The 27,982-nt window shown below is 48.9% G+C and overlaps 1 protein-coding gene across 1 annotated transcript; it reads right to left on the bottom strand.

The window, feature by feature from the left end:
* eif2ak3 (eukaryotic translation initiation factor 2-alpha kinase 3) lies at nucleotides 1–27,788 on the bottom strand. The gene is made up of 18 exons (XM_079369767.1): nucleotides 26,240–27,788; nucleotides 15,958–16,087; nucleotides 9,240–9,434; nucleotides 8,961–9,091; nucleotides 8,460–8,727; nucleotides 8,206–8,374; nucleotides 7,560–7,685; nucleotides 7,169–7,291; nucleotides 6,837–7,066; nucleotides 6,351–6,463; nucleotides 4,886–5,008; nucleotides 4,269–4,418; nucleotides 3,143–3,701; nucleotides 2,712–2,885; nucleotides 2,418–2,591; nucleotides 2,207–2,308; nucleotides 1,428–1,490; nucleotides 1–460 (listed from the first exon to the last, which is right to left on the bottom strand). The coding sequence occupies exons 1-18, from the start codon at nucleotides 26,560–26,562 to the stop codon at nucleotides 278–280; spliced, it is 3,336 nt and encodes a 1,111-aa protein (XP_079225893.1). The 5' UTR covers nucleotides 26,563–27,788; the 3' UTR covers nucleotides 1–277.
* Nucleotides 27,789–27,982: the final 194 nt, after the last annotated feature.

Below are 27,982 nucleotides of genomic sequence, written 5' to 3'. Positions count from 1 at the left end.
CCGAGGCTGGTCCTGACCGTGACGAAGACGCCGCGTCGCTTGTGAGATATTCTTTGACTTGAGATCGGGAGCCGTGGCGGCAGAACGGAGTGACGGCGTGCAGAGTCCGGTCTTACTCGTGCACGCTCGGCGTTTAAAGTGATTGTGTCTGAGGCAGCGTGTGATGCCGCGGGGCTGAGGTGTTTTCTTCTTGAACTGCAGACCGACGTGGGGGATGAAGAGGGGCGACAGAGGGGATGGCGGGGGATTCGTGGTTATTGCGTTTTTGCGGGGACTCTCAGGTAGACGGCGTCTGGCGTGAAGGACGGCCCATGGACGAGGCGCTGTAGGTGCGGGAGCGCTGCCTCGTGGCCATCCGGAAGGGCGGCTCCAGCTCCTGGAAGAGGGGGGTCCCCGTGATGTCGGCCGCCTCGGGACGCTCGCCGGGGCTCCACGACAGCATCCTGCGCACCATGCTCAGCTGCACAGAGAGGAGACACACAGATCAGTGAGGTCACGCCGCGGCAGACGGACGCCGTTCATCCTGAGCGTGCTGCAGTTCTACCTGACACCTCTTTTGTTGGGATTAAACATTTTGTGTTCTGATGGGAAGTTAAAAAAAGTGGAATATTAACGGGGCTCTGATGGCCTAGCGGTGAGGTCGTCCTCCAAGCGGACAGCCTGGGTTTGAATCCGACCTGTGGCGAGTTGATCCCGACTCGCTCTCTCTCCCTGGTTTCCTTCTTTATCCATCAAACAAACGCATGAAAGCATCAAAATCATCTACAGGTCAAAGTCTCTCTGCACGTCTGATCGTCACACCGACTCGTTCAGAAGCACGCCGGGTTCAATCACCTGACTATATCAGAAGGAGCACGCCTTGTGTTCCCTCACGTGACCCGAGCACGCCTGCTTCCATTCAGCTTCTCTCTCTCTTTTTTTTTTTTTTTCTTAAAGCACGGTTTGTCAATTCTGCTGCAGGGGCGAGGAATCATGGGAGTGCCCCCCCCCCTCTCCTCCCCCCCCCCCCTCACTGTTCTGACCTGTAAACACCGAGTCAAGCCAAACAGCAGGATAACAGTGTGAGGGGATTCCCAGGTCGTGCTCGAGGATTAGGTTAATCTCATTAAAGAAGTGAACACGGAGACGAGTGAACAAACCCGACCGCTGAGCCACGTCCTGACACGTTTGATCATTTCAGACTAAAAAAGGATTATTGATGCAAATGTAATCGATAAAAGTGGCGATGATACAACTGCCTCAGAGAATTATGATCCTTTTTTTTTTATGTTTCTGTAAATACATTTTAATATCTCACTTTATATTCAGATCATTGTTTCATGCAGCTCGTACTCAGGAAGGGGAAAAAAACAAGCGGTTTTCTCTCCCTGTGTGGGAAGATGCAGTTTGAGCTCACAGCCACTAGGTGGCAGCAAACCACCACTCACCTCCTGAACGTTGTTTTTGGAGAAGGACTCCGGGAAGCGCAGCGCTCTCACCTCCGTCAGCGTCTGCAAGAGAAAAGATGTAAACACCTGTGAGCGGAGTCGACTTAACGCTTAATCAGGCCCTTTGTTTCACAGACAAAGAAATCCACACACACACACACACACACACACGAGGGCAAAGACTATCCACTGTTTAGATGTTGATAACAGAGTGATCTCGTTCTGATTGTAACCCAACAATGAACAGAAGGAGCAGATTCTCTCTGTTCATGAAAGGCAGCGCTGCAGTGAAACGCTCTGATGATCAGAATCGATCAGAGGCGTCGCTCCTTCTCAGTAAATGATAACAAACCACGCTTCATGACTGCCTCATAACGTCTCTGTGTTTCTGAAAGGCAGCGTCTGATGAACCTTTGAGCTGAAGACGAGCCGGTGCTTTACAGTCAGTTCACAGCTTCGGCTCACGCAGGTCAGAGGTCGTAAACATGTGTTGCTTCTTCCTCGTCTGACGAATCCAGACTCTCCTCCAGCCAACCTTTCACTTCAGGCTATTTGTGCTTTTATTTTGAAAATAGTGCAGAAATCAGGGCGAGCGAGAGAGAGAGTGAGAGAGAGCAAGGTCAGCCGACCTGCTTGAAGACGAAACACGGAGCGTGTGTACTCTCCACCAGGCTCATTTTTTGTTGTTGTTTTTTTTAAAGTTGACATGAGGTCATCTTTTTAGAGAAATGGAAAAAAAAAAGAAGAGACAAATCAAATCAAAGTGTTTTCTGACTTACCCTCACTCTCTCCATCTGCGTCCTGAACGGATAAAGAAGCTCAAACAGGATCAGACCCAGAGAGTAAATGTCCACTTTGTGAGAGTACGAGTTCCCCGAGAGCTGCAGGGACGAGAAGAGGAACGTTTTATCATCTTCATCATCATCATCATCGTGTTAACCTTCATCGTTAACAATCAGAATGCTATGAGTACAAACTGTGCGTGCTCACCTGCTCCGGGCTCATGTACAGCTTGGTGCCGACCTGGCCCGTGTGCCGGGTCAGGAGCGGGGCGGGCGTCAAGGCGCTCGGCTCGTCCTCGTCCTCCTCCTGGTCCATGGCCGTCACCAGGCCGAAGTCTCCCACCTTCACCACGTCATCCATGGTGAAGAAGATGTTGGAGGGCTGGAGGGGGGGAGGGGCGCAGAAACCATTAAACACCAGGAGGCGCAAGCTAATAATCTGTAGCGTGTGTGTGTGTGTGTGTGTGTGTGTGTGTGTGTGTGTGTGTGTGTGTGTGTTCACCTTGAGGTCCCTGTGCATGAGGCCCTTGCTGTGCAGGAAGTCGACGGCCTCGGCGATCTGGAGGAAGATGTCCAGACACTGGTTGTGCTCCCTCTGCTCGGGGAGGCAGCGCTGAGCCATCCAGTCCTTCAGGTTCTCTTTCCGGCAGAGCTGCATCTGGATGTACAGGTACACCTGCAGAGCAGCACAGCGAGTTCACACCTCCTCTGTTCATGCCTTTTATTACACCTTTAGATTTGCACTTTTCACTTCTGACAAAAGTACGATGGAATCGGCCAGAATTGAAAATGCAAAACCTCCATTAACGATGCACATCTTCATCAAACGTCAAACAATGTCACTTTTGATTTAAGCTAAATAAGTCGAAAAGCTTTAAAATCAGGCTGAACGAGAGACTTCATTACAGCTGGCTGAGTTAATGATTGGCTGACCTTGGGCGACGGCTGGACGCGCTGTGTCGCGGGCGTCATAGGGAGAGCCAGGGCGAGCGAGGTTGGCCGAGGGGGAGAGGAAGAGGAGGGCGGGGCGGATTCCTGCCGTCTGGTGTGCGAGGAAGACAGGCTGTTCTTCTCCGTCGTCGTGCTCGGACTGGCCGCGCCGGACGCAGAGTCCGTGTCTGCGTCGGCGTCTCGGTCGCAGCCCGAGTCCTCGAACACGATGTCGAAGGAGGAGGAGGTGCAGTCGCTGGGGCCGCGTGGAGGACACAGCTCGAAGGAGTGCTGCGTGTCCGAGGCGTCGGGGTCGGCCTGGCTGTCCCTCTCCGACATCAGGCTGTCGTGGCCCAGCATGGGCTGGAAGGACAGGTCTCCCAGGTCCACGTCCAATCCTGCAGCTCCTTCAGTACTGCTGGACAGAAGAGCCTGGGTGTCTATGGAGACCTCCAGAGCGTCTCCTGCAGGCCCCGGCACGGGGGACACCGAGCTGGACACCGGGACTTTGACTGACAGCGCCTCCATGTGGTCCAGGAAGCTCATGTGCCAGTCGGTGGTACTGAAAGAGAGGAAGAGGACACGACACATTGTCACCAAACAACTGTGACAAAACTGTTCCTGGGTCCAAAACCAGACTCTGAACTGGACTGATGTGATCCACCACAACTTCAGGACTCAGAAACATTTATTTTACCACTCGAGTAAGATGAGTTTAAAAGCTGTCGGACATCTTGGACTGCATGCGTCTTCATTCAATCGTACCGTGAGCTGCTCCGAGGCCGACTCTCATGTTTAGGTTGTAGCTTGCTCAGTTTGAGCCGCACCCTCTTTGTGAGTTACTTCTAAAGGATGTAAGAGGCGGGACGTGACCCCACACCGTCTATCATTCACCTGCTGAAAACATGCACCGTCTCTCTGCAGACATCGAAACATCTGTTCCAATCAAGCAGTGAAGTGAGGCGAGTTACATAAAATCAGTGGTGTAATAAAGGTCAGACATGTTCTCATTTCTCCTGAGCAGATGTTCTATATTTCTGCATGGATGCACCCCCACAAAAAGAAAACAGCAGATTCCTGGTATTGGCTCCAAGCTGGAGCTGCTGATGGTTTTAAAGCTGCGGCTCACCTGGCGTCTTTCAGCCACCTCTGGTCCATCTCCTCCTGCCAGCCCTCGGGCGGGCTCTCCTGCCAGGCGTTGAAGTAGCGGATGATTCCCGGGTGCTCCAGCTTGGCCAGAGCTTTCACCTCCCGCATCACCTTCTCCCGGGCCAGCTCCCTGAAGAGAGTGAGCGTTAGATACCTTACAACCCAGCGTGACAAGCAAACACTTCATATGAGGTTCTGTAAAAACTGTTTCAGGATCAAACATTCAGGAAGACATCCGACTAAACGCCAGCCCGGAGACCAGGCGCCAATAAAACACGGGGCATACAAATCCTTTTCAGGCTCGTTCGTTCTGCACTGTGTGGTGATTCAGTCCACAGCAGGCTGAAATATAAATTCATGCAGATCTGCTGCAGCTGAACACCTCATTTCCACGCCTGTCAGAATAAACGTAAATGCATGTCGGATATTTGTTCCCAAAATATCTCTGTTGTTTTCTGTCTTCGGACACAACGGGCTTCACGTCTCCAAAGGAAGAAGGAAGAGCTAATGGCCTCGAGCAAGACACAGTGTGTGTGTGTGTGTGTGTGTGTGTGTGTGTGTGTGTGTGTGTGTGTGTGTGTGTGCGGTGCAAGCTACCTGTTGGGCAGACGGATCCGTTTGATGGCGTAGTTGCAGTCGTCCACTTGGTTGCGGGCTTCAAAGACGACGCCGAAGCCGCCGCGGCCGAGGCACTGCACTGGCTCAAAGTCGGTCAGGTACCTGGGGAGGAGGAATCACGCAGGTATTCTTTCATTCTCCGGCATGGCCGACCATTTCAAAGAGCAGGACTCCCCGCTGTGCGCGTGGGTCAGGGAGGCTTATTAAGTGGTTAAAGGGCTAATAAGCAGACAAAGCCCTGTCAGAGCTGCCTGAGGCGGAGCTGGCAGGGAACCAACTCACACATAGCCACAGTTAGTGCAGGAATCCAAACTCATCTCACGCTGTCAGAAAACTACTTAGAGGCCTGAAGCTGAACAGAGGAGACTTCCGAAGCTGTGCAGACGAGAGCCACGGATGAGTTTAGGATCAACGTTGTGGCCTAAACCTTCAAGATTTGAGGTTTTATTTTTGTGTATAATTGTTTTGTTGGGTCAATAAGTGACGTACACTTCTATAAATCAGCCTCATCTGCGTCATCGGAGGCTCCTTTTCAGATCACTGCAGCTCCAAAACTGTAGGACACTTAGAAAAGCTCTCAATGAGCACGTATGCATCTGAAGCATCGGCCCTGCTCGTGCTCCTGGTGAAGACTTGTGCGTGCCACATGTGATCCAGGCCTCGCACCCTGATCTCTCCAGCTCGCATCCTGACTCACGCTCGCTTCAGCTGCTGCAGCAAGCAGCCGCTTTTTATTTTGGGAAACTTTTGCAGCAAAACTAATTTGTATGGATTGCAGCTGCAGCTTCAGAAGGGAGGGGCGGAGGCGTGTGTGTGTGTGTGTGTGTGTGTGTGTGTGTGTGTGGGGATGTTTGTCATTTTAGGGTGGATCAAAAGAAGAGAACATGCGAGGGGGATGACAACTGGAGGGAAAAAAAAAAGCCACGGTTTAATCTGATTTTTTTCGCTCGTGTTTTGGGGCGGGACGAGGGGGGGGGGAATAATATTTAGCAGACAAACATTAACATGCAAACTCCATCGATCAGACTGCAGGAGGTGGCAGCTCATAAATTATGGCGACTGATCAAATTTGGGATGACAAAAATAAACAAAAAAATTCTGACAATGTGCTGACAGTGATGTAAAATGACACTGCGACCCCGTGGCAGATGCTGCCGGGCGGGGGGGGGGGGGTCTGCGGGGGCCAAGGTCATTTTCATTCGAAGGCAAACAGCTGAGTTATCCAATCATGCACTACTACAGCTCCTATCTCTGCCCGGCCCTATCGAGGCAGACAGGCTGGAAGACCAGTGGTCACCATGGTAACAGTGCCGAGTGTGTGTGTGTGTGTACACCTTGAAGGAGGGAGACTGGCGTGTGACTTTCAGGAGTGCACAGTGAGTGAGTGGAGTTCTCCTGAGTCATGACTATGAAGTCATGTGTACGCAGAGCCTCGCAGACGTACCTGGACACATAGTCGCTGGAACGGGTCTCCATAGCAACAGGCTCTTTGGATTCAACAACCTCAAGGTCAAACTTGCAGTCCGTCTGGCACTGGGTCTCCGACTCTTTCCGTTGCTTCGGGGGGGACAGAGGAGACACAATGAGGAGGTTATAGTCTCACGTGTATCCGCCTCAGCTCAACTTGTTCCACATGTTTTTAAAATCTCACAGGGTCGAAATTACAAACACGACTGGACAAGCACGAGACCAAAATCTAGCAAAATGAAAAAGAGAACAATTAAAGACGGGGACATGCTTTTATTTCTAAAGGCCTATTTTCTGGATTTGTGTGCTTTTATTTTGAAAGAAAAGTTGCCTGTGTTCCTGTGTTGCCTGACTTTGATGAGTTTTGGCCCTTTATTGACTCCTAAAGATGCTAAGCTGTCGTTGTGGTTGTTGTTTGGGTTTGGGTCTTGATGTGGTCAGCTGTAAGTCTGAGCGCTCTCACCCTGGCGTACGTGACGGGGGCTGGGGGGTGGAAGAACTTGCGGACGATGTAGGTGGTGGCGGCGATGCAGAAGAAGATGGTGCCCAGGATCTCCTTCCACCAGGGCAGGAGCAGCACGGGGTCCTTCTTCCTGCCAGGCTCCCCCCCTGCACCGTTTCCCTTGATGAGGCTCACAGCGCTGTCACGCTTCTCCCGGTAATGCTTGCTGTAGGGGAAGTAGTAGCCGTTGTCTAAAGGGGGGGGGGGGGGGGGGCAGAGTTTGATTAATGCGTCTCCTCTTTACGTATAGCTGTGCTCTTAAAGCAGCCTGTGGTGAGGCAGCAGGCTCCTACCGTATGGATACTGCAGGATGGACAGGGGGCCGTTGCTGTACTCTTCATGGGAGAATTTGTCATTATTCAGACACTTGTCGAATTCATCGGAGCCGACGAGTGCCGGTGTCCGAGACGGGGAATCTGTGTCAAGGACAAAGATGAATAAGTGCTTTGATCTGAGCCGGGATCGATAGAGCAGGAATAACAGTCATACATTAAAGAGAACGAGCAGGACGCTCCGAGCGGCACACAACGGCTGCTAATTAATGATCGTTTGTTGACGACAAGAAACAGCATCCCCCTTTGTGTTTAAAGAAATAATAATGAAGCGAGTCTTTGATCGCAGCTTGCCCTCCCAATCCAGGTAATCACACTCAGCAGATCACGACTAAAGGAGGTGAGGACTTACGGATTAAAGGCTTCCATTTGACAGTGGGGAGAGGAATGATGTCCTTTTCTGATCCCAGAGCTTTGGAGGGGAACTTGTCAGTGATCCTCACCGAGGACTGGAGGTAGAGCTGTCCCTGGAACATCCCTGATTAACAGACAGAGTGAAAATGTATTCGATTGTGTGGTAACACCTGAAACAACTTTAAAAAGGAGAAGAGCTGGAAAACAAAACAACGAGTGCTCAGCGTCTGAAATCCACGTTTGGACTCATCAGCCTGGCTGGAAGAAGCATGAAATAAGAAAGGCGGTGCAGCAGGGACAATCACTCCCATGATTCCCTGCCAGAAAACAGCAAAGTGGGCGTGTCCTTTAAGGGACGCTCTCGTACGATACGCCGACAGCTGCAGACTAAATCAGGCTGTAATCAAACCGTCTTCACATTCCTACAGCAGCTCCCCTATGCTCGCTGCCTTTCACCGAGACTCTGCACATGATGATGTTTTTTTATTTATCCGCTCGCCACCATGAAGCACCGACATGCAGACGTGTACGAAACTCAACATAGTTTTTCTTAAAAAAATGAACCGCCATGTTGCAGGAAGCCGAATGCAGAGAGCCAGCGTTTGCAGGTGTGTGTGTGTGTGTGTGTGTGTGTGTGAATTTACCGAGGTAGACGCTGGACTCGGAAGTTCCTCTGGCCTTCTTTGGATCTTCATTATCGCCGCCCTCGTCATCAGTTTCGGACTGGTAGTTGTAGGCGTTGTCGTCAAACAGAGTAATCGGTGTGACTTTGCCGCCGCCCACGAGCCAAGCCGAAGCGATCGGGGTGCAGAACTACACAGAAACAGGCGATACAGAATGAGTCTCTCCACCGCCAGCACAATCTGAATTAACCGGCGAAGCGTGCTCGTTGCATCACCTGACGTTCCCAGACCAGCTGCCCCTCTGACTCGCCGCTGAACGCCATGACTTTCCAATCAGGAACGGAGACTTTGATGACCAGGTCCAGGTTCTTCTTGTGCTTTGGCGGCTTCGCTGTGCTCTCGCTGTCCTTTGGCTCGTCAGCGATGACCCGCTGACTCTCCCTCCAGGCTTCGCCTTTCGCCACCTCTCCCTCCAGGAAGTTCATTCCCGACTGTATCTCGGGAAGGAACTTCAGCTCGTAGTTTCCCACACTGAAGTTCCACCTAGCAACACCAAAAAAATTAATATTAAAAAATCCAATATTTTTATAGAAATTCTGCTTTTTTTTTTTTTTAATTCAGTCGGATCATGTTTGTCTGTAAAATGCCGGGTCTGTAAATCTCTTAAACTTGCTATAAAAACAACTTTAATATCCGAATGTAAAGGCAGTTGAAACACGGAGGTAGATATAAATGATCAGTGGAGAGGTATCACAGAGAGCGTCTGACTGACTCACTTCTCCATCCCTGATCGCGGCCTGATGGCTCGCACGGTCTTCTGAGTCCTCTGCAGCAGGAGCACGTCCTCCGCCTCCAACTCCTCGTCCCCCCAGCGACTGCAGCCCACCGCCGAGCAGATGTACCGGAGCTGAGGGGAAGAAAACAGCGGCGCGTTACAAAACACAGGCCACATAGATAGATAGATAGATAGATAGATAGATAGATACTTTATTGATCCCGAGGGAAATTCAAGTTCAGTCCTCCGTCCGTCAGGTCACAGAAGAGTTCTCACTCACCTTGCCACTGTACGCTCCAAGGCCATAGGTAGTGAGGGATTTGCCCCCGACCAGAACGGTGTCCTCCCCGATCCGGTAGGAGGACTCCAGCAGGGACTCGACACTGAAAGGCACTGCCTCCATACTCTCCCTGTCCCGGTTCCACTGGAACAAGGCACCATCCAGTGAAGGGATGACCATCTTATCGCCGAACACCTGCAGGAACAACGCCACGTCAGTCACATCTCCTCCTCCTCCTCCTCCTCTTCGACCACGGGAAATACGCCTCAGCGCTCCTCAAAACATGATTTATAAGTTTATTCTTTATACAGTTATAGTCTAATTATGTAAACTAACGTTGACACAGGGTGCACCATTTAACCCGGGTTCACCGCCTCACTTGAACCGTATAAACACCTAGTGAGTGCTGCCTGATGCAACAGCCTCCAACACAGACTGAACCTCCTCAAATATCCTGTTACAGTTTGAGAAAAAAAGTGATTTTCAGCTCAGACAGACCAGGGTTCAAGCACAAAGACATCGGCCCACGCAGCCGCCGCCGCCGCAGCATCAGCCCCCGCACACTTGGACTCCATCCACAGGCTTGGGACCATTACACAACCGAGAGCCTAAGTAATTAACCTGGATCTGTGTGTGTGTGTGTGTGTGTGTTGGGTGCTCATTGCAGGGAGGGAGAGAGGGAGGGGGGGGGGACAGTAAGGATGACATCATTGTAACAATCTGAGACTAATCCTGATTTAGCCTCCATAGCTTGAGCTCATCAGGGGGTGGAAGGTTCTCCTCAGTCATAAACAGAGAAACACTTTATTTGTAGTCCAAGTCGGGACTAAGGAGCAGTGAGTAGCCTCGTGGTTATATCGCACGCCCCCCAAAGTACGGAGGCGAGTCGGCGTTGAAGCGGCCGTGGGTTCGAATTGTACCGTTGCTGCGTGACGCCCCCTCCTCTCCCTCCCGTCAGCTTTCACATGACTCACAGGAAGCAAACCATTAGTGAGCCTTCCAGTGTGATTGATACAAATGGACGGAGACGTCAGGTGCAGAGCGCATCGAACCTGCAGCCTATAAATCACCGCGCCTCGGACCTCCGAAAAGAAGTCCGTGTAATAGCTCGGTGGTGGATTAAGAAAGGGCCAGGAGGCAGAAATGTGTGACAGGGTGATTTACACCGAAGCACAGCCAGGAGCAGAGGTGATGTCATCTTTTTAAGAGGGAGGTGTGTGTGTGTGTGTGTGTGTGTGTGTGTGTGGGGGGGGGGGGGGGTTAGACAGAGAGAAGAGATGAGGATAAATTTAGCAGGTGAAAGGAGGGGGAGGAGTTAACAATCTGACCATCACATCACACGGTGCTGGAATGGCGAGAGAGGGCGCAAAGAGGTTTAAAGCAGGGGTGGTGGATGAGTCATCCGGCTCCTGATGCCTTAATCTGGGAGCGTCTGATCCGGTCCAGCACAGACCTCCTGCATCAGCGGACACACTGAACACGCTGATCCACCACGTCACCCCGAGGCAGCGTCTATCCCTTTGTAAATAAAATCAACCGATCAATACAGCTCGCTTCACTTCCTGCATGTTCCGTGATTTGATGAATTTAAAGATAAATAACGTCCACAAAGAACAATCCGGATGTTTCTTCAGGAGAAGACTGTTGTTTTCTACCTGAAAGAAATCTGGATTTAAAGATCTAAACTCTTGAGTTTTCTAACACTGCTCTTCTGTTAACACTCAGCTCTTGATACAGTTTTTAATGAAGTCCACGGGACCCGGGACCCGAGACCCAGGACCCAGGACCCAGGACCTTCCACTTCTTGATTAAAGACCTGAGGTAGTTATTTGCACGTTAATGAAAGCTCTCACTGTCACCATGTTTATGGCTTTTGGCATCAGAGCTGCAGAACATGATCCGAGACGGCTGGTGGACATTTACACTTTGAAATGTGGCCTAGTGGTTAGTGTGTACGAAGGCTGAGGTCGTCCAAGCGGACGGCCAAGGTTCAAATCCGACCTGTGGCTCCTCGAGCACGCCATTCCCTACTCTCTCTCTCTCTCTGTCTGATTTCTAAATCTATCAGCTGTCTGTCCCGTCGTTAAGATAAAAGTGTAAAAAGAAAGGAAAAAAATCCAAAGAAAACATGAAGAAAAAAAAAATCAGATGTGAAATTTTTTAATTGGAAGGAATAAAACATTAAATATTCAAAAAGGAACAGTGTCTTTAAAAAACATTCAAAGTGATTAAAAAACTGTCCTCTCAGCAAAAATATTCTACATGTCTGTGCGTTTTCTTTTCGTGTGTGTGTGTGTGTGTGTGTGTGTGTGTGTGTGTGTGTGTGTGTGTGTGTGTGTGTGTGTGTGTGTGTGTGTGTGTGTGTGTGTGTGTACTATGAATTCCCCTCGCCTATTAATTTTACAGAAGTCTCATTCATGTCTCGGCCTCGTCTCTTTTTGAATGTAAGCGAGGGTGAGTCATTCACGTCTTTATTCTCTGTAGATATTGGTCTGTTGAGTGCACGGAGCGCTCGCCGTGCGTCTGCAGCGTGGACGCTCAGACTGTGGTTAAACACGTGGCGCTGTTATGGCGCGCTGCTCTCGTGTGATCGGCCTGTTAAAGCATGCGAGGTGTCGCACTTCATGATTAGTTGATGACTAATCATGTCATCGTATTCTACTTTGGGGACACGTGCAGATGGAGGGGGGGGGGGGGGGTAGGTTCAGGGGGAGTGGGGTGGGGGGTTGGCCGTTTCCAGGAATGTGTGTGTGTGTGTGTGTGTGTGTGTGTGTGGCTGTCAAACAGTGTCAGCTCCCGCCCGCCCCTGATGTGCCACTGTTGGCCCACAAGTCTGATGCTCCACTTTAAGGCGGCAGACAGCAGCAGCCCGAAACATAAACACAAACACACCATCCAGGCAGGGGGGGAGGAGGGGGAGGAGGGGGAGGGGGAGGAGGAGGGGGGGGATAACACCCATCTGGCCCTTTTCATTTCCATCGCCGCGCTGGAAGAATTATTGCCCGTCACATTAGTCACAGCGAGGCCATCGATCGTTAGTCATTGTGTAGCCATCTATCAAATTCTCTCATTCATACACGCTGCGTGCCAGCAGAGGTGTGTGTGTGTGTGTGTGTGTGTGTGTGTGAGTATTGTCTCTTCTGTGATGACATCATCTCTGGTCGAAGGCATTACCTCACCACCCCTGATCACCCCCCCCCCTTTCAACCCTTTAGCCCCCCAGCATGACTCACTCCACGTTGGCACTGACTTCCTCTTTGTAACCCCCCACACACACACACACACACACACACACACACACACACACACACACACACACACACACACACACACACACACACACACACACACACACACACACACACACACACACACACACACACACACACACACACACACACACACACACACACACACACACACACACACACACACACACACACACACACACACACACACACACACTTCACCCCCCTCTTATACCCCCGAGCCACTTTTGCCTTTTTGAAGTGATGGCTTCTTTTTTCTGCAGACAATGCTGTTTGTGACTCTGCTGTCCCTCATTTCACCAAAAAAAAGAAAAGAAAACACACACACACACACACACACACACACACACATATAGACACACACTCCCCAGGAAGCAGCAGGTGACTGGTTGCTTCCTCCTCGGCACGTTGAAGACAGCCAATGACACGGCAGCAGAACCCCCCAGCCTCTAATCACCGAGCAGACTCGTGTCTCAGGGACCCGGCGAGCTCCAATGAAACTGTTGCTAAGCGCTAAGGAGGAGGGGGGGGAAGAGGGGGGGGGGGGGGGGGGTTGTTGTGGTGGTCGTGGTAGTAGCCAGTGGCAGCACCCTTACCATCAACCCAGACGAAATAACAGAGGGCAGACAGGGCATGCTAGAAATTACATAAAGTACGGGAATAACAACACACACACACACCACACACACACACACCACACACACACACACACACACACACACACACACACAACATTCATAACACGTGACGTCACAGCCAGTAACCAGGTTCAGAGCTGACAGGCATCTCCCCTCGTTCCGCTCTGTCACCCAAATAAGAGCCAACAGGTGAAGACACACAGACAGACAGGACACACACACACACACACACACACACACACACACACACAGAGAGAGAGTCAGCATCGTCTGTCACAACACCAGCGCACAGCAGGAAGACAGGAGGACGACGTTACATGTGTGTGTGTGTGTGTGTGTGTGTGTGAAGTCTCACACACCTGAGACTCTACGGCAGCTGTGAAAAACACAAACGTCAGCCGTTTTACCCCAAACACCTGAACGTTTAAACGACAGCCTGCCACACGCGCCTGCTCACCGTGGGGGGGGCTGCCTGTCCCACTTCTATCCCGGTGGTCGATCGAGGAGAGCTACAGCCTTCATAACCTCCACTGGCTCTTCATCCTCCGGCCCAGTGTGGCCACTTCAAACTCCTCGTCATCACCCACAAAGCCTCCGTTACCTTGAAAACCTAAACCTGACCCCCCAAATCATCGGTCCTGGGGGGGGTCAGGACCTTTTTCCATTGCCTCTCCAACCCTCTGGAACTCACTCCTGAAAACCAGCGCTGACAAGCACAAACCCCGTCACCTGTCGTCCTCCATCTTCAACATTATGTCTTTGTTGTTTTGTTTTCACTGTTTGGTTTTCGATAAGCGTCTTTGAATATTTAAAAAAAAAAAAAAAAAAGGTCTACCGCAGTTTAGAGAATCATGAAACTCTTCAAATGAAGGCATACAAAAAAAAAAAAAAACCCCACCAAAACAAGCTCCTTAAAGTGTGATTTCATGTGTCACTTTATATTCAAGGTCAGATTCCCATTCGGATGCATTCGGGAGAAGCCGACCTGTCTTCACACAGTCCTGACTGTAAAACGCTTTGAGGTACCTTTAGGGCTTTCCCCCGAATCATAACCTCCGAGGAGCCCCGAAGAAAAGGTTGATGAATTCAGCTTTTCTTTTTTTTTTTTTGGTTTGAAACCAAAACACAGCCCTTCTGAAGCCGGTGCCATCACCCTGAAGCACCGGGATTCAAACCCCACACCCACTGCAGCAGCTGATTCCACTGATTACCTCCTTCCTCTTTAATGCTGGCGGTTTGCTAATCAGGGAACCTTTCAGCGCTCCAGATTTGTCATGCTAATTACCGCACACTTGAGCGGCTGATGGCTCACACGCTGGAATCGGATTCTTCTGGAAAGAGTTGCACTGCGTTTGGATTTTTGAAGAATTCCCGCTTTGATTTCATTCACGATTTTATCTTTTGAGAAAAAGCGCTTCTTGCTTGTCGCCCCCCCCACGCCCCCGAGTGATGAGCGCTAACAAACAGACTGGGTTGGGTTTGTTTTATGTGTGTTATCCACCACTGAATGGAGTGCATCATATTCCTCTGTGGGAACCAAAAAAACCACATAACAAGCGCTTCTTTTAGGAGGAGCACCCCCCACCTGTCACAAGGTATTAAACGTCATGATACTCGACGACTTACCCGAACCCTTACCCGAGCTCATTACTCTTGAACTCGCCCAACACGAGCAGACAAACATTAATGTGATCTCAGCAGCCACCCGGACCCTCGTTAGAATCAGAGACTTCCTCCCCGAGGCTAAACTCTCAGAGCCACGGAGCGAGTCCACTTCAAAGCCTGCATGTGAGAGAGAGAGAGCGGGCGAGCGAGGCTCCGGTCTGGCTTCACTCTCAGCATGTCTGTGTGGGCGGTTAAAGCGTCTGTGTACATGTTCTTACCAGGGTCTAGCTGTGCTCGTGTGTGTAAACCAATAGAGTCAACAAAGAGGCTAATCCTCCAGGCGATGCAGCTACTCTGGGATCTGTGTGGGGGTGTGCGCCATGTCTGCTGTGTATTGTGTGCATGAAATGAATGTGAGCAACAGCAACCCTTGGCTGGCTCTTCAAAGTGCACGGAGTTCAATTGCTGGGCTCAGAGTCTCTGTAGAAGGAGAGCCAGGAGGGACAGAGTTGGTTGACTCCGACGAGAGTGCGTCCTTTAACCTCACGCTGACATGTCAGGGCCGCGCAAAAATTACTTCTTCTTTTTTTTTTTATATATCGGCTCGAAGATTTTAATCATCTTTAAAAAAGTCAGCTTGAGGGGCCCCTGTGGACTAGAGGCTAATTTGCGCGACCCCATGTACAGAGGGTGTTATCCTTAAAGTGAGCAGCCCGGGTTGGACTGCGACTTGAGGCTCCTTGACCTCTCTCTCTCTCTCTCTCTCTCTCTCTCTCTGTCTCTCTCTCTACGTCATAATCATCTGCAGGCAGGTTTCTCCAGTTATTGCCTCATGAGAATGTTTTAAAAAGCTTTAGCACACCTGTGCGTGAGGTATGAGACTAAACTGGATCCGACTCATTCCTGCACGGTGTCTTCTGCTCTTTGCAAGAATGAGAAATGACTGAGAACAAATGTTCAGCCCACAATCACTCTTATCAATTAAAACTATGGATTAGAGCTCCACCAGCGGAGAATAAATATTAGCATATCCAGTGACTATCAGCTAATTTGATCTCAGATCATCCTACTACAGACCTATGATGTCGTGAAGTTTTGCATTTTTTGTGCGGACAAAAAAAACAAAAAAACAACAACCCCTTTATAAATTCCCATAAATAAAAGTACAAAGAAAAAGGTAAAGAAGAAGACTTTGTTTGGTTGTACCTCAGGTTTGCTGAGGCTGGAGGACACCAGGCACCCTGAGCCCACATCCAGGTCCCACTGCTTCCTGCCCTGGTTGTGAGGATCCAGAGCTGAAATCCTCCCATCCAGGGTGCTGATGATCACAAGAGACCTGCCGACACAACACAAAGACTTCAACACTCTGTCCAGGGACCATCTGTGCACACTTACATTCACAGGACTCCATGTTCATTAGTCTCTGCAAGCTACAAAAAAAACACACCAACGTTGTCCTTCAGAGAAATCCTCCCAGTGGGAGTTTAAGTTCATCTCGAGCACATACAAATGAAGGTGAAGAATTGTTCAGTGGTGTACAGATGTGTTTAATAATCAAGGTGACCTTCTACTGCAGCCAACAGCACACCTGCACCCCCCCCCCCCCCCCCCCACTGTCAGCCAGTCTGGGCTGGCATGTTGATTAAAGAGGGGAGCGGGCGGTTGTTGAAACCTGACCAGACGTCCCACTCATGGTGACTTCTCCCCATTAAAAGTGCAGTACGAACACGTGTGAGAGACTGGGTCAATGATGCTGCCAATAAGAAACAACAACTCGCCATGTCTGAACAGACGAAGAAACTCTAATAAAATCTCTTATACTTTTTTTTTTTTTTTAGAAATGTGAAACCACTTCAGTCCCGTAGAAGCAGCACGTCTGAATCAGCTGAGACTGAATTTAAACCCAGTCTGGCCTTCCTTTCCTCTCCTGCTCTCAAATGAGCCTCATTTACATGTAAATCCAGATTTATTTATTTTTTTTAATGTGTTGACAATGTTGGTCTTTTTATTTTTCGAGCGGATGGATTTGTTCAGTGACATTTCACTTTAGTCTCGGCTGTCTTCTGGGCTCTCAAACGTTGGCAGAAAATTCCCAAACATTGGCACGTCGGCCCACGACGACAGCTCACAGAAAGAGCTGAAAGCCTTCAGAGACTTCTCTCTTTTTACTTTCACTGATTATAGACAGCCATCACTGGGTTTCTTTTAACCATGCGTAATCATGTGTTTTATGAAATTGCACTGTCCCCTCTTAAATACACTAATACTAAAAAAAAATGCAGCCCCTGCTGATGGCTTTTATTTAGGGTTTTTTTTAAACATGCAACTACTTTAAAATCAGCATTTTTTAACCACTTCAGATTATCCCTTGATTCAAAAAAAATAAGAAGAAAGAAGAAAGACGGTCATTTTCAGGGTCTCTAAAAAACATTTCAAAATATGATATCATGACAAATATCAGTGCTGATGAAGAGAAAATAAAAGCATGATCAGTACTCCAACGTGCTACATTCAGGAAACCCTAAAAAAAGTGAGTTAAAAACTTCAAACTGTGGTCAGTGTATTTTGCACATTAACTCCGATGCATTGTTGGCAAAGACTTATTGAGCAGCTCCAGAGAAGATACAAAGAGTAAAAGAAGATGCAGAGAGTTAAAGAAGATGCAGAGAGTTAAAGAAGATGCAGAGAGTTAAAGAAGATGCAGAGAGTTAAAGAAGATGCAGAGAGTTAAAGAAGATGCAGAGAGTTAAAGAAGATGCAGAGAGATAAAGAAGATACAGAGAGTTAAAGAAGATACAGAGAGTTAAAGAAGATACAGAGAGTTAAAGAAGATGCAGAGAGTTAAAGAAGATACAGAGAGTTAAAGAAGATGCAGAGAGTTAAAGAAGATGCGGGGGGAGAACATGGTTTCCTTAGATGATGTATCGGCGAGGTTTTACCCCTGAGATCAGTCGTGGTGATGTATGACGGTGGTGAGGAAGACTTTTTCTCCGTTAAAAGTTGATCCTTTAAACAACTTTTATTCCACTCTTGGTTCACACACACACACACACACACACACACACACACACACACACACACACACACACACACACACACACACACACACACACACACACACACACACACACACACACACACACACACACACACACACACACACACACACACACACACACACACACACACACACACACACACACACACACACACACACACACAGCAGGATGTGTTAACTGTTCTCTCTTTTGTCTGCTTAAAAACAGTCCCACTGACTTGAATTAACGGAGACAACCGAGCCCCACCCTGAGCTAACTCTTAAGGGCTTTTGCCGCATTGCCTGTCAATCATGAGCTGAGCTCTGGCAGTAACCGAGCTCTGACTATTGATTTGTATCTGTCTCAGGGAGAAGCTGTCAACGGGGCTTTTAGCTTTATTTAACCGGCGAGAGTCGGCCGTGTTTCATGCATCCACACACAGCTGGGACCCAAAGAGCTTCCCTCTGTTGGCCACTGGGGCATGTGAGGTTTTAACTGCCTCCCACGGGGGCAACTGGAGAGCAGCAGCAGAGAGAAGAAGAGACGGAGAGACGCATGTTCGTTTCCCAGAGCTCATCAGCATCCGTCTTTATCAGCGTGAAAAGCGACAGTTGTCAACTTAGAGGAGTTATTCTGTGCGTCACCTGAGCGATCCATCATTGAGACAGAGCAGGTGAACAGCCACTGACTGGCTATAATCCCTTATTGATTTCACCTATCGAGCTCTCTTCCCTCAGGAAAAGGGGGGGGGGGGGCATGTTCAAGGATGTAAAAGCTTTAGGACAGCTGAGAAATGGATCGTTTCAAAGGGAGCAGATCAATTTGAAGAAGATTTTACTCATGTCTGGCGTCTTCACGGGGAGTTACCAGTCCTGCTCTGGACTTGTTTTTCCAGCTCAATGAGAAGCGGCAAGATTGCATAAAAATGCAAATAAGATGGCTTTAACAGTAATGAGCCATGTGTCTTTCAGGCCCATCAAAGACGAGATTATCTCCCCAAATCTGCTCTTAGCTCTATCAGCCTCACCACTGTAGCACTCGAGTGTAGAGTGCTAAGAAAAACATTGTTTTTTCACACAGCCGCCAATAAAAACAGAGCGCTAAAACCCTTCTCGCACCGCCTCCATTGGCTGTGAGAACCTGCCAAAAATATTAGGCTGATTGGTTGTTGCTAAGCAGTCGGCTCGCTGAGAGGGTGGAAGCTTTGGCGGTCTTTGCAGGGCCGGCCCCGCCCCCCTCGCACCCCCCACCCCCCCGACACACACACACACACACACACACACACACAATCCCCCCTCCAAGTCATGCTGTGAATGTAGAAGTGAGGACGAAGTCAGTGAGAGCATCGAGTTCAACTTCAGAGATGGGAAGAGGGTGAGATAGAAGACTTTTATTCTGAAAGGAGGATCAAAGGCTTTTGTGACTCTTTGTACTCCAGATAAAGAAGAAGAAGGAGCAGGGAGGGGGCTTTGATAAGGGGGGGGGGGACTTAACTCTACAACTAAGGTAGCATGGTGGTTATGGAGAGAAGAAGAAGGAGGAGGGGCAGGCTACAAAAATAGCGCTAAACTGAACAATAAAAAGCAGTGAAACAAAACAAACAGCCGCACTGTATCATTTACAACTTGGGGCAATTTATTTTCCGCGTCTGAGCCCCGAGACGCTGCCGCTCCGCTTGTCACCGAAAGGGATAACACGTAGCCTGTGGGGCTGCTGCTTCTGCTGGTGTGACAGATGCAGGCAGCGGCGGCGGCGGAGACGCTGAAGAAGATGTTGGAGTGGAGTTTAAAGAAGGAGAGAGAGAGAGAGAGAGAGAGAGAGAGAGAGTGGTGGTAAGGCTGCCAACAGACTGAGGGTTGTTAGCGTCCTCGCCTGTAATACTGTCAAAGTGTCATAATGGTGCAGGGTGCTTCTTCAATCACAAAGCGTGTGGTGGAGCAGGGAGCCAATTATCCTCCCTCTCACCACGCTCTCTTCTCCTCAGAGACACTCGGCCTCAGTCTGCACACACCGGCGAAAACTGAGCTGCTGCTGCTGGTAAACACACTCCATTGAAAGAAACAAGCAGGATGTTTACACAGGCAGAGTCTCCAAGGAGCGGGAGCCGCCGAGCCGCACCAATCGCGACGGCCTGCAACTTCTCAGAAGCCAATGAGAGCTGTGTTTTTCTCCTCGCTCAGCCAATGCACGGGCAGCTCTGCACCTCCACAGCCAATGGCAGAGCAGAAGGGTCTGTAACCATGCAACAGCGAGCAGCCTGGATGCACGCTGGAGTGTGTGGAGTTCTGCTGCCGCGCAGCTGCCAGTTCGCCCCGCCGCGCGCAGCCACCGAGAGGCAGAACAAAAATATGAGAGCATGGGGAGCACGTGGGGGAGAAAGTTATGGATGCAGCAGCGCCGAGCCGGCCGCACCCAGCACCGCCAGCTGCAGCAGAGTCAAGTGCATTCCTGTAAAGTGGGCACGTTCTGGTGGGGGGGCACGAGGTGGCCGGGGTTTGAACCGTTTGACTTCAGAGGACGTGTAAAAAGAAAAACAGCAGAAGATGCCGTGTGCAGGGATTAAAAAACGCTTGTGCACCCTGGTATGTCTCAGGGCCCCTTTCAATCTCCAGTTGTGATAATCCCATGATTCAATGCAGGATATTTTAAGACTTAAATACCTGCAGGCGGTAACTCGGCATGAAATCAGACATGACTAACATTCTCTAATATTAATGACATAAAACCAGATTAAACGTCTAAATTAAGAAAAGGAAATGACAGGAACATTAACGACCACAGATGACATAAGAGCAGCTCATAAACGCGGCTTCATGTGACCTGAAGCTTTATATAAGCGTCCTCATTATCTGCTCAAACAAAAACAAGTGATCATTTTTATTACAGCTGAATGAGTGACAGCAGCGTGCTTTTAAAAGTCAAGCAGCCATGAGGCAGGGTCGCTCACTGCAGCAGAGAGCAGAGGGTGTGGTGAAGAAAAAAAAACAAAAACTTCCAAGTACCACCAGCATAAAAAAAAAAAAAAAACACTCTTTAAAAGTGTTACCATCGCTCGCTCACTCTCTCTCTCCTGGATAACTGCACTCCCCTCTCTGCAACTCGTATCTCTTCACACGTGGTAAAATCCAAACTCTATGGCGCCACGCTCCTGCCTGCTGATTGGCCGGCGTGCAGTTATGATCCAAGGATGTGATTGGTTGTTGCTAAGCAGTGAGCAGCCATCGAGAGTGAAAACAAGACAGCGTGGTCCTACGAACTAGCAGCTAACTCCTTGTTTTCATCCGTCTCTCTCTCCCTCCCCTCCTCTCTCTCTCTCTCTCTCTCTGAGCATCCCACCTTTCTGCCTCTGCCCCACCCATACTGCAGTGCTGCAGGATGGGTCCTGCCGGCTTACCGAAATAGCCACTGACCTAATAAATTCCCTCCTTTGGTAATTGTATTCACAGCCAGTGTTGTTCAGCATCACGGTAATGAAGAGCTGGTTACTATTTCTGTTACTACACAGTGTTGTGAAACAAACAGTTTGTCACAGGAGGCGGAGAAGTGCTCTCACGAGGCAGACTGTAGTATTCATCAAGTGCAGAGAGAAGGTCAGGGAGTCTTCATCATCGCCAGGCAACTTCTGCCCCGCAGCACGAGTTAAAAACAACATGATTATGAAGAGAGCTGGAAGAACAAAGAGCTGGAGGAACAACCTGATTATATAAGGAGAAGATAACGGCGCTTAAACAGGTTGGAAACGATGATATAAGGCTGTTTGGAGGGCCGCTCGCTCCCGACCTCTCCACTGTGAAGGTGCGGCTGCAAACAGGCTGATTCGACGACAGGAGTTTGAAGAGCTGATTTCAAACTTCCCGCAGGGAGTTCAGTCCTCTTCATCTTGACCTGTTATTTTGGGGACAGTTTCTATAAATAAAACCCAGCACATCTCCCTGGTTACAGACAGCAGGCTGCTGAAACTAAGTGAGCAAGAGAAAAAAAAATAAAACAACAACCAGGAAATGAACTCTCCCCTTTGAAAAAGAGAGAGAAAAAAAAAACTTCTCCTCCTCCTCTACCTAACTATAGCCAGACCCATGCGGCGGACTCAAATCCTGAGCACTAGCCCGTCTCTACTGCACAATTGGCCAGCAAGTCACCCAGCCTGGCCGATTGGCTGTTGCTAAGCAGTAGGCTGGTGGGAGCCAGCCGGCAAGCACGGCGGCCCAGAAGAGCTGTTGCTGCTGCAGGGCCCTGGGGTGGGGGGGTGGGGGTGTAAGGTGTGTAGGCACTGGCGAGGGGGGTGGGGGGGGTTTCACAGGGTAGGGGGGTAGGGTGGTGGCAAGTTCAAACAAAGCTGCCGTCCTCTCTCCTCTCACCTTCAAGTTCTCCCAAAGGTGCTGACGGGCCCCAGCGGAGCGCTCACTGGCGGAGGTATCAAACTTGGCAGAACCTTCACATGCATGATTTACACACACGCACGCACACACACACACACACACACACACACACACACACACACACACACACACACACACACACACACACACACACACACACACACACACACACACACACACACACACACACACACACACACACACACACACACACACACACACACACACACACACACACACACACACACACACACACACACACACACACACACACACACACACACACACACACACACACACACACACACACACACACACACACACACACACACACACTGAGGCAGATGTAAACAGCAGGTCTCCAGAGTGGAGTTCTGTAACGTATAGATGGCAGTCTAAAGGTGAGGTGACAGGCGTCAGCTAACATGAGAGCAGCTCTCGTCTCGGTCTGATTCCGGATCAAAGAGAACATCTAGAATATTTATAGATGACAGGAAGAAGGGGGCGGAGGAGGAGGAGGGGGGGGGGCAAAGTGGAAAAAAAAAAACAACAACAACAGCGAGTGACAGAAAGTTCAAAAAGTTGACATCCGAGTGTGGACGGCTCACATCAAAGTTTATTCTGCTTGTGATGATTTTGAAATTGTTTTTTTAGAAGTTAAAAGTTCTGTTTCAGTGCAGTGAATGTTTCTATCCTTCAATCAATACATCTACTTCAGACATGTTTCTCCCTTGAATCGATATGGGCCCCACAGCTCTTCTCACCGCTGGACCTGCTCTGTTTGATTTTGTCCTCAGCCGCTGCAGGTCAGACGCTCGGAGGTCACAGGAGGTCACAGGAGGTCACAAACACAGGATGACTTCCAAACAAGCGCTTACACTGTCAAACATGCTCAGCTCATTTTGGATGTTTTTTTTTACTCCCATTGTGTGCGTGTTATCTGGGGAATAAGGAAGTCTGTTTAATGTTACTCATTTAAAAAAGGGAGACACCGGGATCATGTTTCATCTCTCGTGACATTTCCGAAGTTCAACGCCAATTCTCTCGACGGATGGAGTCTGTACTCGAGGGGCGGCATTAAAAGGAACACGCATGTGTGAAGGTAAGGGAGGGCGTTAGGGAAGACGAAGGAGAGAGAGAGAGAGAGAGAGAGAGAGAGAGAGAGACAAAGACAGAGAGCGAGCTCGAAGCAGGCTGTCATGGAAGGTCTCGCCGTGTTTTGACACGTGGAAACACTTTTCACGAGTTCATTATTTTCTTATTTCATCTGTCGTGTCGTACATATGTTGCTGCTCCACAGACAGGCGTTTGCATCAATTATTCACCTGCTCCTTCTTGCTGTTGATGCCTCCACAGGCTAATCTGTGGATTCTCTACGTGTCACTTCACTGTCTTGTTATTGTGCTCACATACATTCCCCTCTCGATGAAGCTCACACTGAGTAATTATCACACCGTGAGACAGACGCGTATAAAAGTTACCTCTGTGTGTCAAAATAATTTAATGTGCTCAACCAAAACAAACTTAGAGGAGAGTATTCTCAAATTAAGAACACTTAGAGAGAGAGAGAGAGAGAGAGAGAGAGAGAGAGAGAGAGAAAAATGAAAGTCAGAGATGAGGGCTGTGATAAAGTTAGGAAAGGAAATTAAACCAACACGGAGAGAGATAGAGAGAGCGAGAGAGAGAGAGAGAGAGCGAGCGAGTAGGGGAACAGATGCAGGAGCAGCGGCAGGGTGTGACCAGCAGCAGGATGTCACTCAGGAGTTTATGTCTGCAGCAGACGAGGTGCCAGGCAAGAGAACGGACCGCTTCTGCCAAACGCCAACTTCCCCGCTAATGACTTTGGATTTCCCTTCACTGTCTCGTGCTGCAGATGACAGGTGGAAGAAGTCTGATCCTCCTCGAGGACCTTCGTACTGCCGCCATCGTTTGCATCCTGATAAGTTGTCTGTCCTCTGCACTGCATCAAGTGTAAACAGAGGTGTACGCTAAGAGTCCATTCTTGTAAACAGACGTTTGTGACGCAGCCTCACACAAGTTTCACTATTTGGGAAAGAAACTGAATCCAGCTGGTTGAAAAAGGTTCGACTCGAACACTGTTTTCAATTTTCTGACTGACTTTGATCCCACTCTCTCCTGAAAAGCAGACGGCACATTTATGAAACTACACAGAGAATAACTGAGTGAAAGACCCGACGTGTTTCGACAGAGAAAAGGCATTCAGAATGTTTCAAGAAGCCAAAGGTACCTCTGTGAAAAAATAAATAATAATAATAACATGGCAGGGAGAGGTAACATCATGAGGAGAACACTGCGCCAAACAACAGTGGGCGTCATAGCCACTGTTTACCAAGGAAGCCAAAATCAATGCCCTACCCACTGCGCAAAGAGCAGGAGCAGCCAGGTCGGTCCAGCAGGGTTAGTTCACCTGTGGACTGTGTGACACTCTCAACTTTCAACAGGCACGATCCCCAGGAGGAGAGTCTGCTGTAGGACTAAACAGGAGCTTGTAATGTTTGATAAGTCCTGCAGCATGCGCACACACACACACAACTTTATCTCGTATGTCCGAGACAAATTCCTTATCTAGCACTCGTATTTTTTTTCTGCTGCTAACTTAGCTGTGCTTAATTAACGAAACACACTTCCACTTAATATGAACTTCTGTTCCTGAGATAGTGAGCAGCCCATCAGGCTGAGCAGAGATACGCCTGATGAAGATGCTATCTCTGCTCTGAAGTGATAACCAACGTCTCCCTTCATATAATGTGATGTTGGTGCTGTGATAATCAAAGACAGGCTGATGGATGAACATCCGCAGAAACAGGCAGGCTACAGTTACCAGCCCTGATATCAAGCAGCAATCTGGAACACCACACAGATATCTGCCCTCTTAACTGGACCGACGTCAGGGACAGGACTGCATCACATTTCCAACCAAACAAGCCAGCTTCCTTGGGTTTATTTATTTCCATGCTTCCCTTTGGAAACAGCTGCTGACAGCCTGCACACGAGGCGGACTCGACCTCCGCACTCAAACTTTGTGGTCTATGAACCGAAGAGCGCTCTGCACTGACATGCCACAGACCAAAAGTAGGGGTCCCAGGGTGTGTTGGGGGGGGGGGGGGGGGGGGGGGGGGGGGGGTAGATCATAAAATACACTTGAAGCTGATTATACTTTGATATTGTGATATAGACCTTGGTGTGTCTTTTTAGATGTTACTGATCACTGCATGTGGACATGTGTGTCCATGTCAATTACGTTTTTAACATCATAAAATAACATACACACCAAACGACATGTTGAATGTAATGAAAGAATAATGATCATGTGGGAAAGTGTGTTTACTGTGACTATGACTGTTCAGAGAGAATTTATTAAAGCCATGCGAAACACTGAATGAATGGCAAGATTTCAAAAAAAGGAAAAAGCAAGTGGTGTCTTTATGACATTTTACAAGGTGGGTTTGGGGGGGCGGTCCCCACCTGAGGTTGATTGCTGCATAGGGGTCTTTGGCATATGGCGCCGTTTAGGAACACCTTGTGGACGGTTTAAAAACATGTCAACCTTTATCAAAACAGCGACTCGTTGCACAATAAATCACAGATAAGGAGGAATGTGCTTGTGTTGCTGTATGGTCGAATAGTCCAAACTCAGCATTGACTCAGTCTAACACCTTTAACACTGTGACATTAAGTTGGTAATGCTTGACATTTGTTAATTATCAATACTCTGTGAGATATAGCTGCAATCAAATGCGTTAAAACCCCCCGGTATGAAGAGTCAGGGCGAACTACATCAACCGAGACCACAACAAGTTTTGAGTGCAGCGCCGCGGCGGAGGGATACGCAGCAGCCGCGGTGGAGGGATACTCAGCAGCCGCGCGAGGAGGAGCGCGAGACTGGACGTTAGCTGGCTCCGAGTCAACATTTAAAACAATTTTTAAACTTTAAACTTTATTTTTCGTCTCATTTAGGAGGTTTGAGGCTACGTGGGACACTTGAGGTGTCCGTTAAAGTGGGTGTAGCCGTTATCTGACAGTTATACCGAGTATTTAGATTGCTTTTACCTCGTCGTCGGTTGGACGTTTCCGTCACTTTCTCCATAAGATTCGTCCGCTTCCCCCGTCGACCCGTTATCATCGTCCTCCACTGTCACATCACCGTAAATGACCGGGGCGCCCAGGTTATCCAAGCCCAGCTTCATGACTCTCGCACCATCTTCCTCCGAGGTCGACCCTGAACCCCGGGTCGCGGACAGCGGCTCCCTCCCGACGGCGGAGCCCTGGTTAAACGAAGTCCCGAATCCGACGAGGGCTTTCAGTGACAGCAGCAGCAGCAGGAGGAGCACCAGGGAAATGCTCACGTTTCCAAAGTGAAGCCCCCTTTCCATTTGTAAGACTGGCACATTAGTGAAGTATGAGATTTACATGCCAATGGCCTTGTAAATCTTAACATAAAAAAAAACTTAAAGTGCAAAAAGAAACAATTAGATGTATAGAAGAGCCCGTTGTGCGTTGCTTAACGCCCTTCCAAATCTGTTCTTTAAGTAAACATAAACAGCCACTGGGACACCATGTTATTCCCTTTATACTTCACTGAAGTCTTGCCTTGGTAACGTAAAGTCCCGCCTTGTTTCTACACTAGGATTGGACAGTGAAATCCCTACGTTCGTTCAAATTTAATGTAACCGACTCTTATTGGACTGTCGGCTGTCAATCAAGTACAGTCGCACACTAAGCAGAACGCGATTGCATCCGTTTGCTGTCACTCCGAGAGGCGGGCGCAGAACGTTGCAGCCTCCCAAACAGTGCACCTCATTGGCAGGTGCACTGTTTGTCAAAGTGACGCATGCGCACTGGCGGCTGGAACGCAACGAGAGCAAAAAGGTGACGCAAACAAACCTCCCGATGGCGAATCCTGTGGCTGACGCGTGATTGGTGGGATGTGTCGGTGTTTTGTCCAATCAGAGAGAGAATGCAGATAAGCAACAACACCACTGGTGAATTTTTTTTACCTCCGCTGACTCAGAGGAAGCACCGGATTGGATATGCCATCTGTCAATCACTTGTAGTTGTCAAGACAGTCGATGTAAAAGCACCAACGTGGCTTCATTGTGGATGATGGGTCCGTGTTCCTGTTCCTGATCACGAGTCTTCTAAGTCAGGATAAACAAACAGAGAACTGTGACATAATGAGGTGCCATGATGAGTCCGCGGAAGGATATGAAAGCTTTAAGAAACACATTTTAAAAAATAACTTTACTTCAAGTTGCATTCAGAAGTTCAGTTCTCATATGTTTAAACACTATTGATGTGACAGTAACTTAAAACACATCACACATCATTTGTAGCGACACACACAGCCTCTCAATATGTGCAGAATATATTTATAAAGATTTTAGATGACAGAAAGGGGAGTTTTAAACCTACATTTTGCAGTACTAGGATTAAAACTTTTGCAGCAGATTTGAGCGGTTTATAGATTTTGGCGCCTCCAAGTGGCCTCAAACGAGAACTACAACACCAACCATCAATTAAGTTGAGAAATACTTTATCTCGTTTTCGGGAGAAAAGTAGTGTGAGCACATGCAAGCTAATACAGGGAGGGGAAAATCTAGTAACTGCAGAAAAAAGGAAAAATCCTGAGGAAGAGATTTTGCATCGAATCGCTGCCCTGATTAAAATAAAAATTCATCGAGTTTCCAAGTATGCAGAAATTTCTCTATTTGTTCTGCTAGTTTCCCTTTTTAGGTTTTTTTTTTTAACACGAATACATTCTGAACGGAACAATCTCACTTCACCAATATCTAC

This window comes from Symphodus melops, assembly GCF_947650265.1.
Source record: "Symphodus melops genome assembly, chromosome: 19".
NCBI lineage: Eukaryota > Metazoa > Chordata > Actinopteri > Labriformes > Labridae > Symphodus > Symphodus melops.
This window is presented reverse-complemented; position numbering and strand designations above follow the sequence as displayed.

What these genes read in the sequence shown, in the direction of transcription:
- eif2ak3 (XM_079369767.1), bottom strand. Translation starts at nt 26,562, where the DNA reads ATGGAAAGGGGGCTTCACTTTGGAAACGTGAGCATTTCCCTGGTGCTC. An exon ending in AACGTCCAACCGACGACGAG is followed by an intron (nt 16,088 to 26,239) that starts GTAAAAGCAATC and finishes TTGTGTCGGCAG; the next exon opens with GTCTCTTGTGATCATCAGCA. An exon ending in AGGTGGCTGAAAGACGCCAG is followed by an intron (nt 3,702 to 4,268) that starts GTGAGCCGCAGC and finishes CCTCTCTTTCAG; the next exon opens with TACCACCGACTGGCACATGA.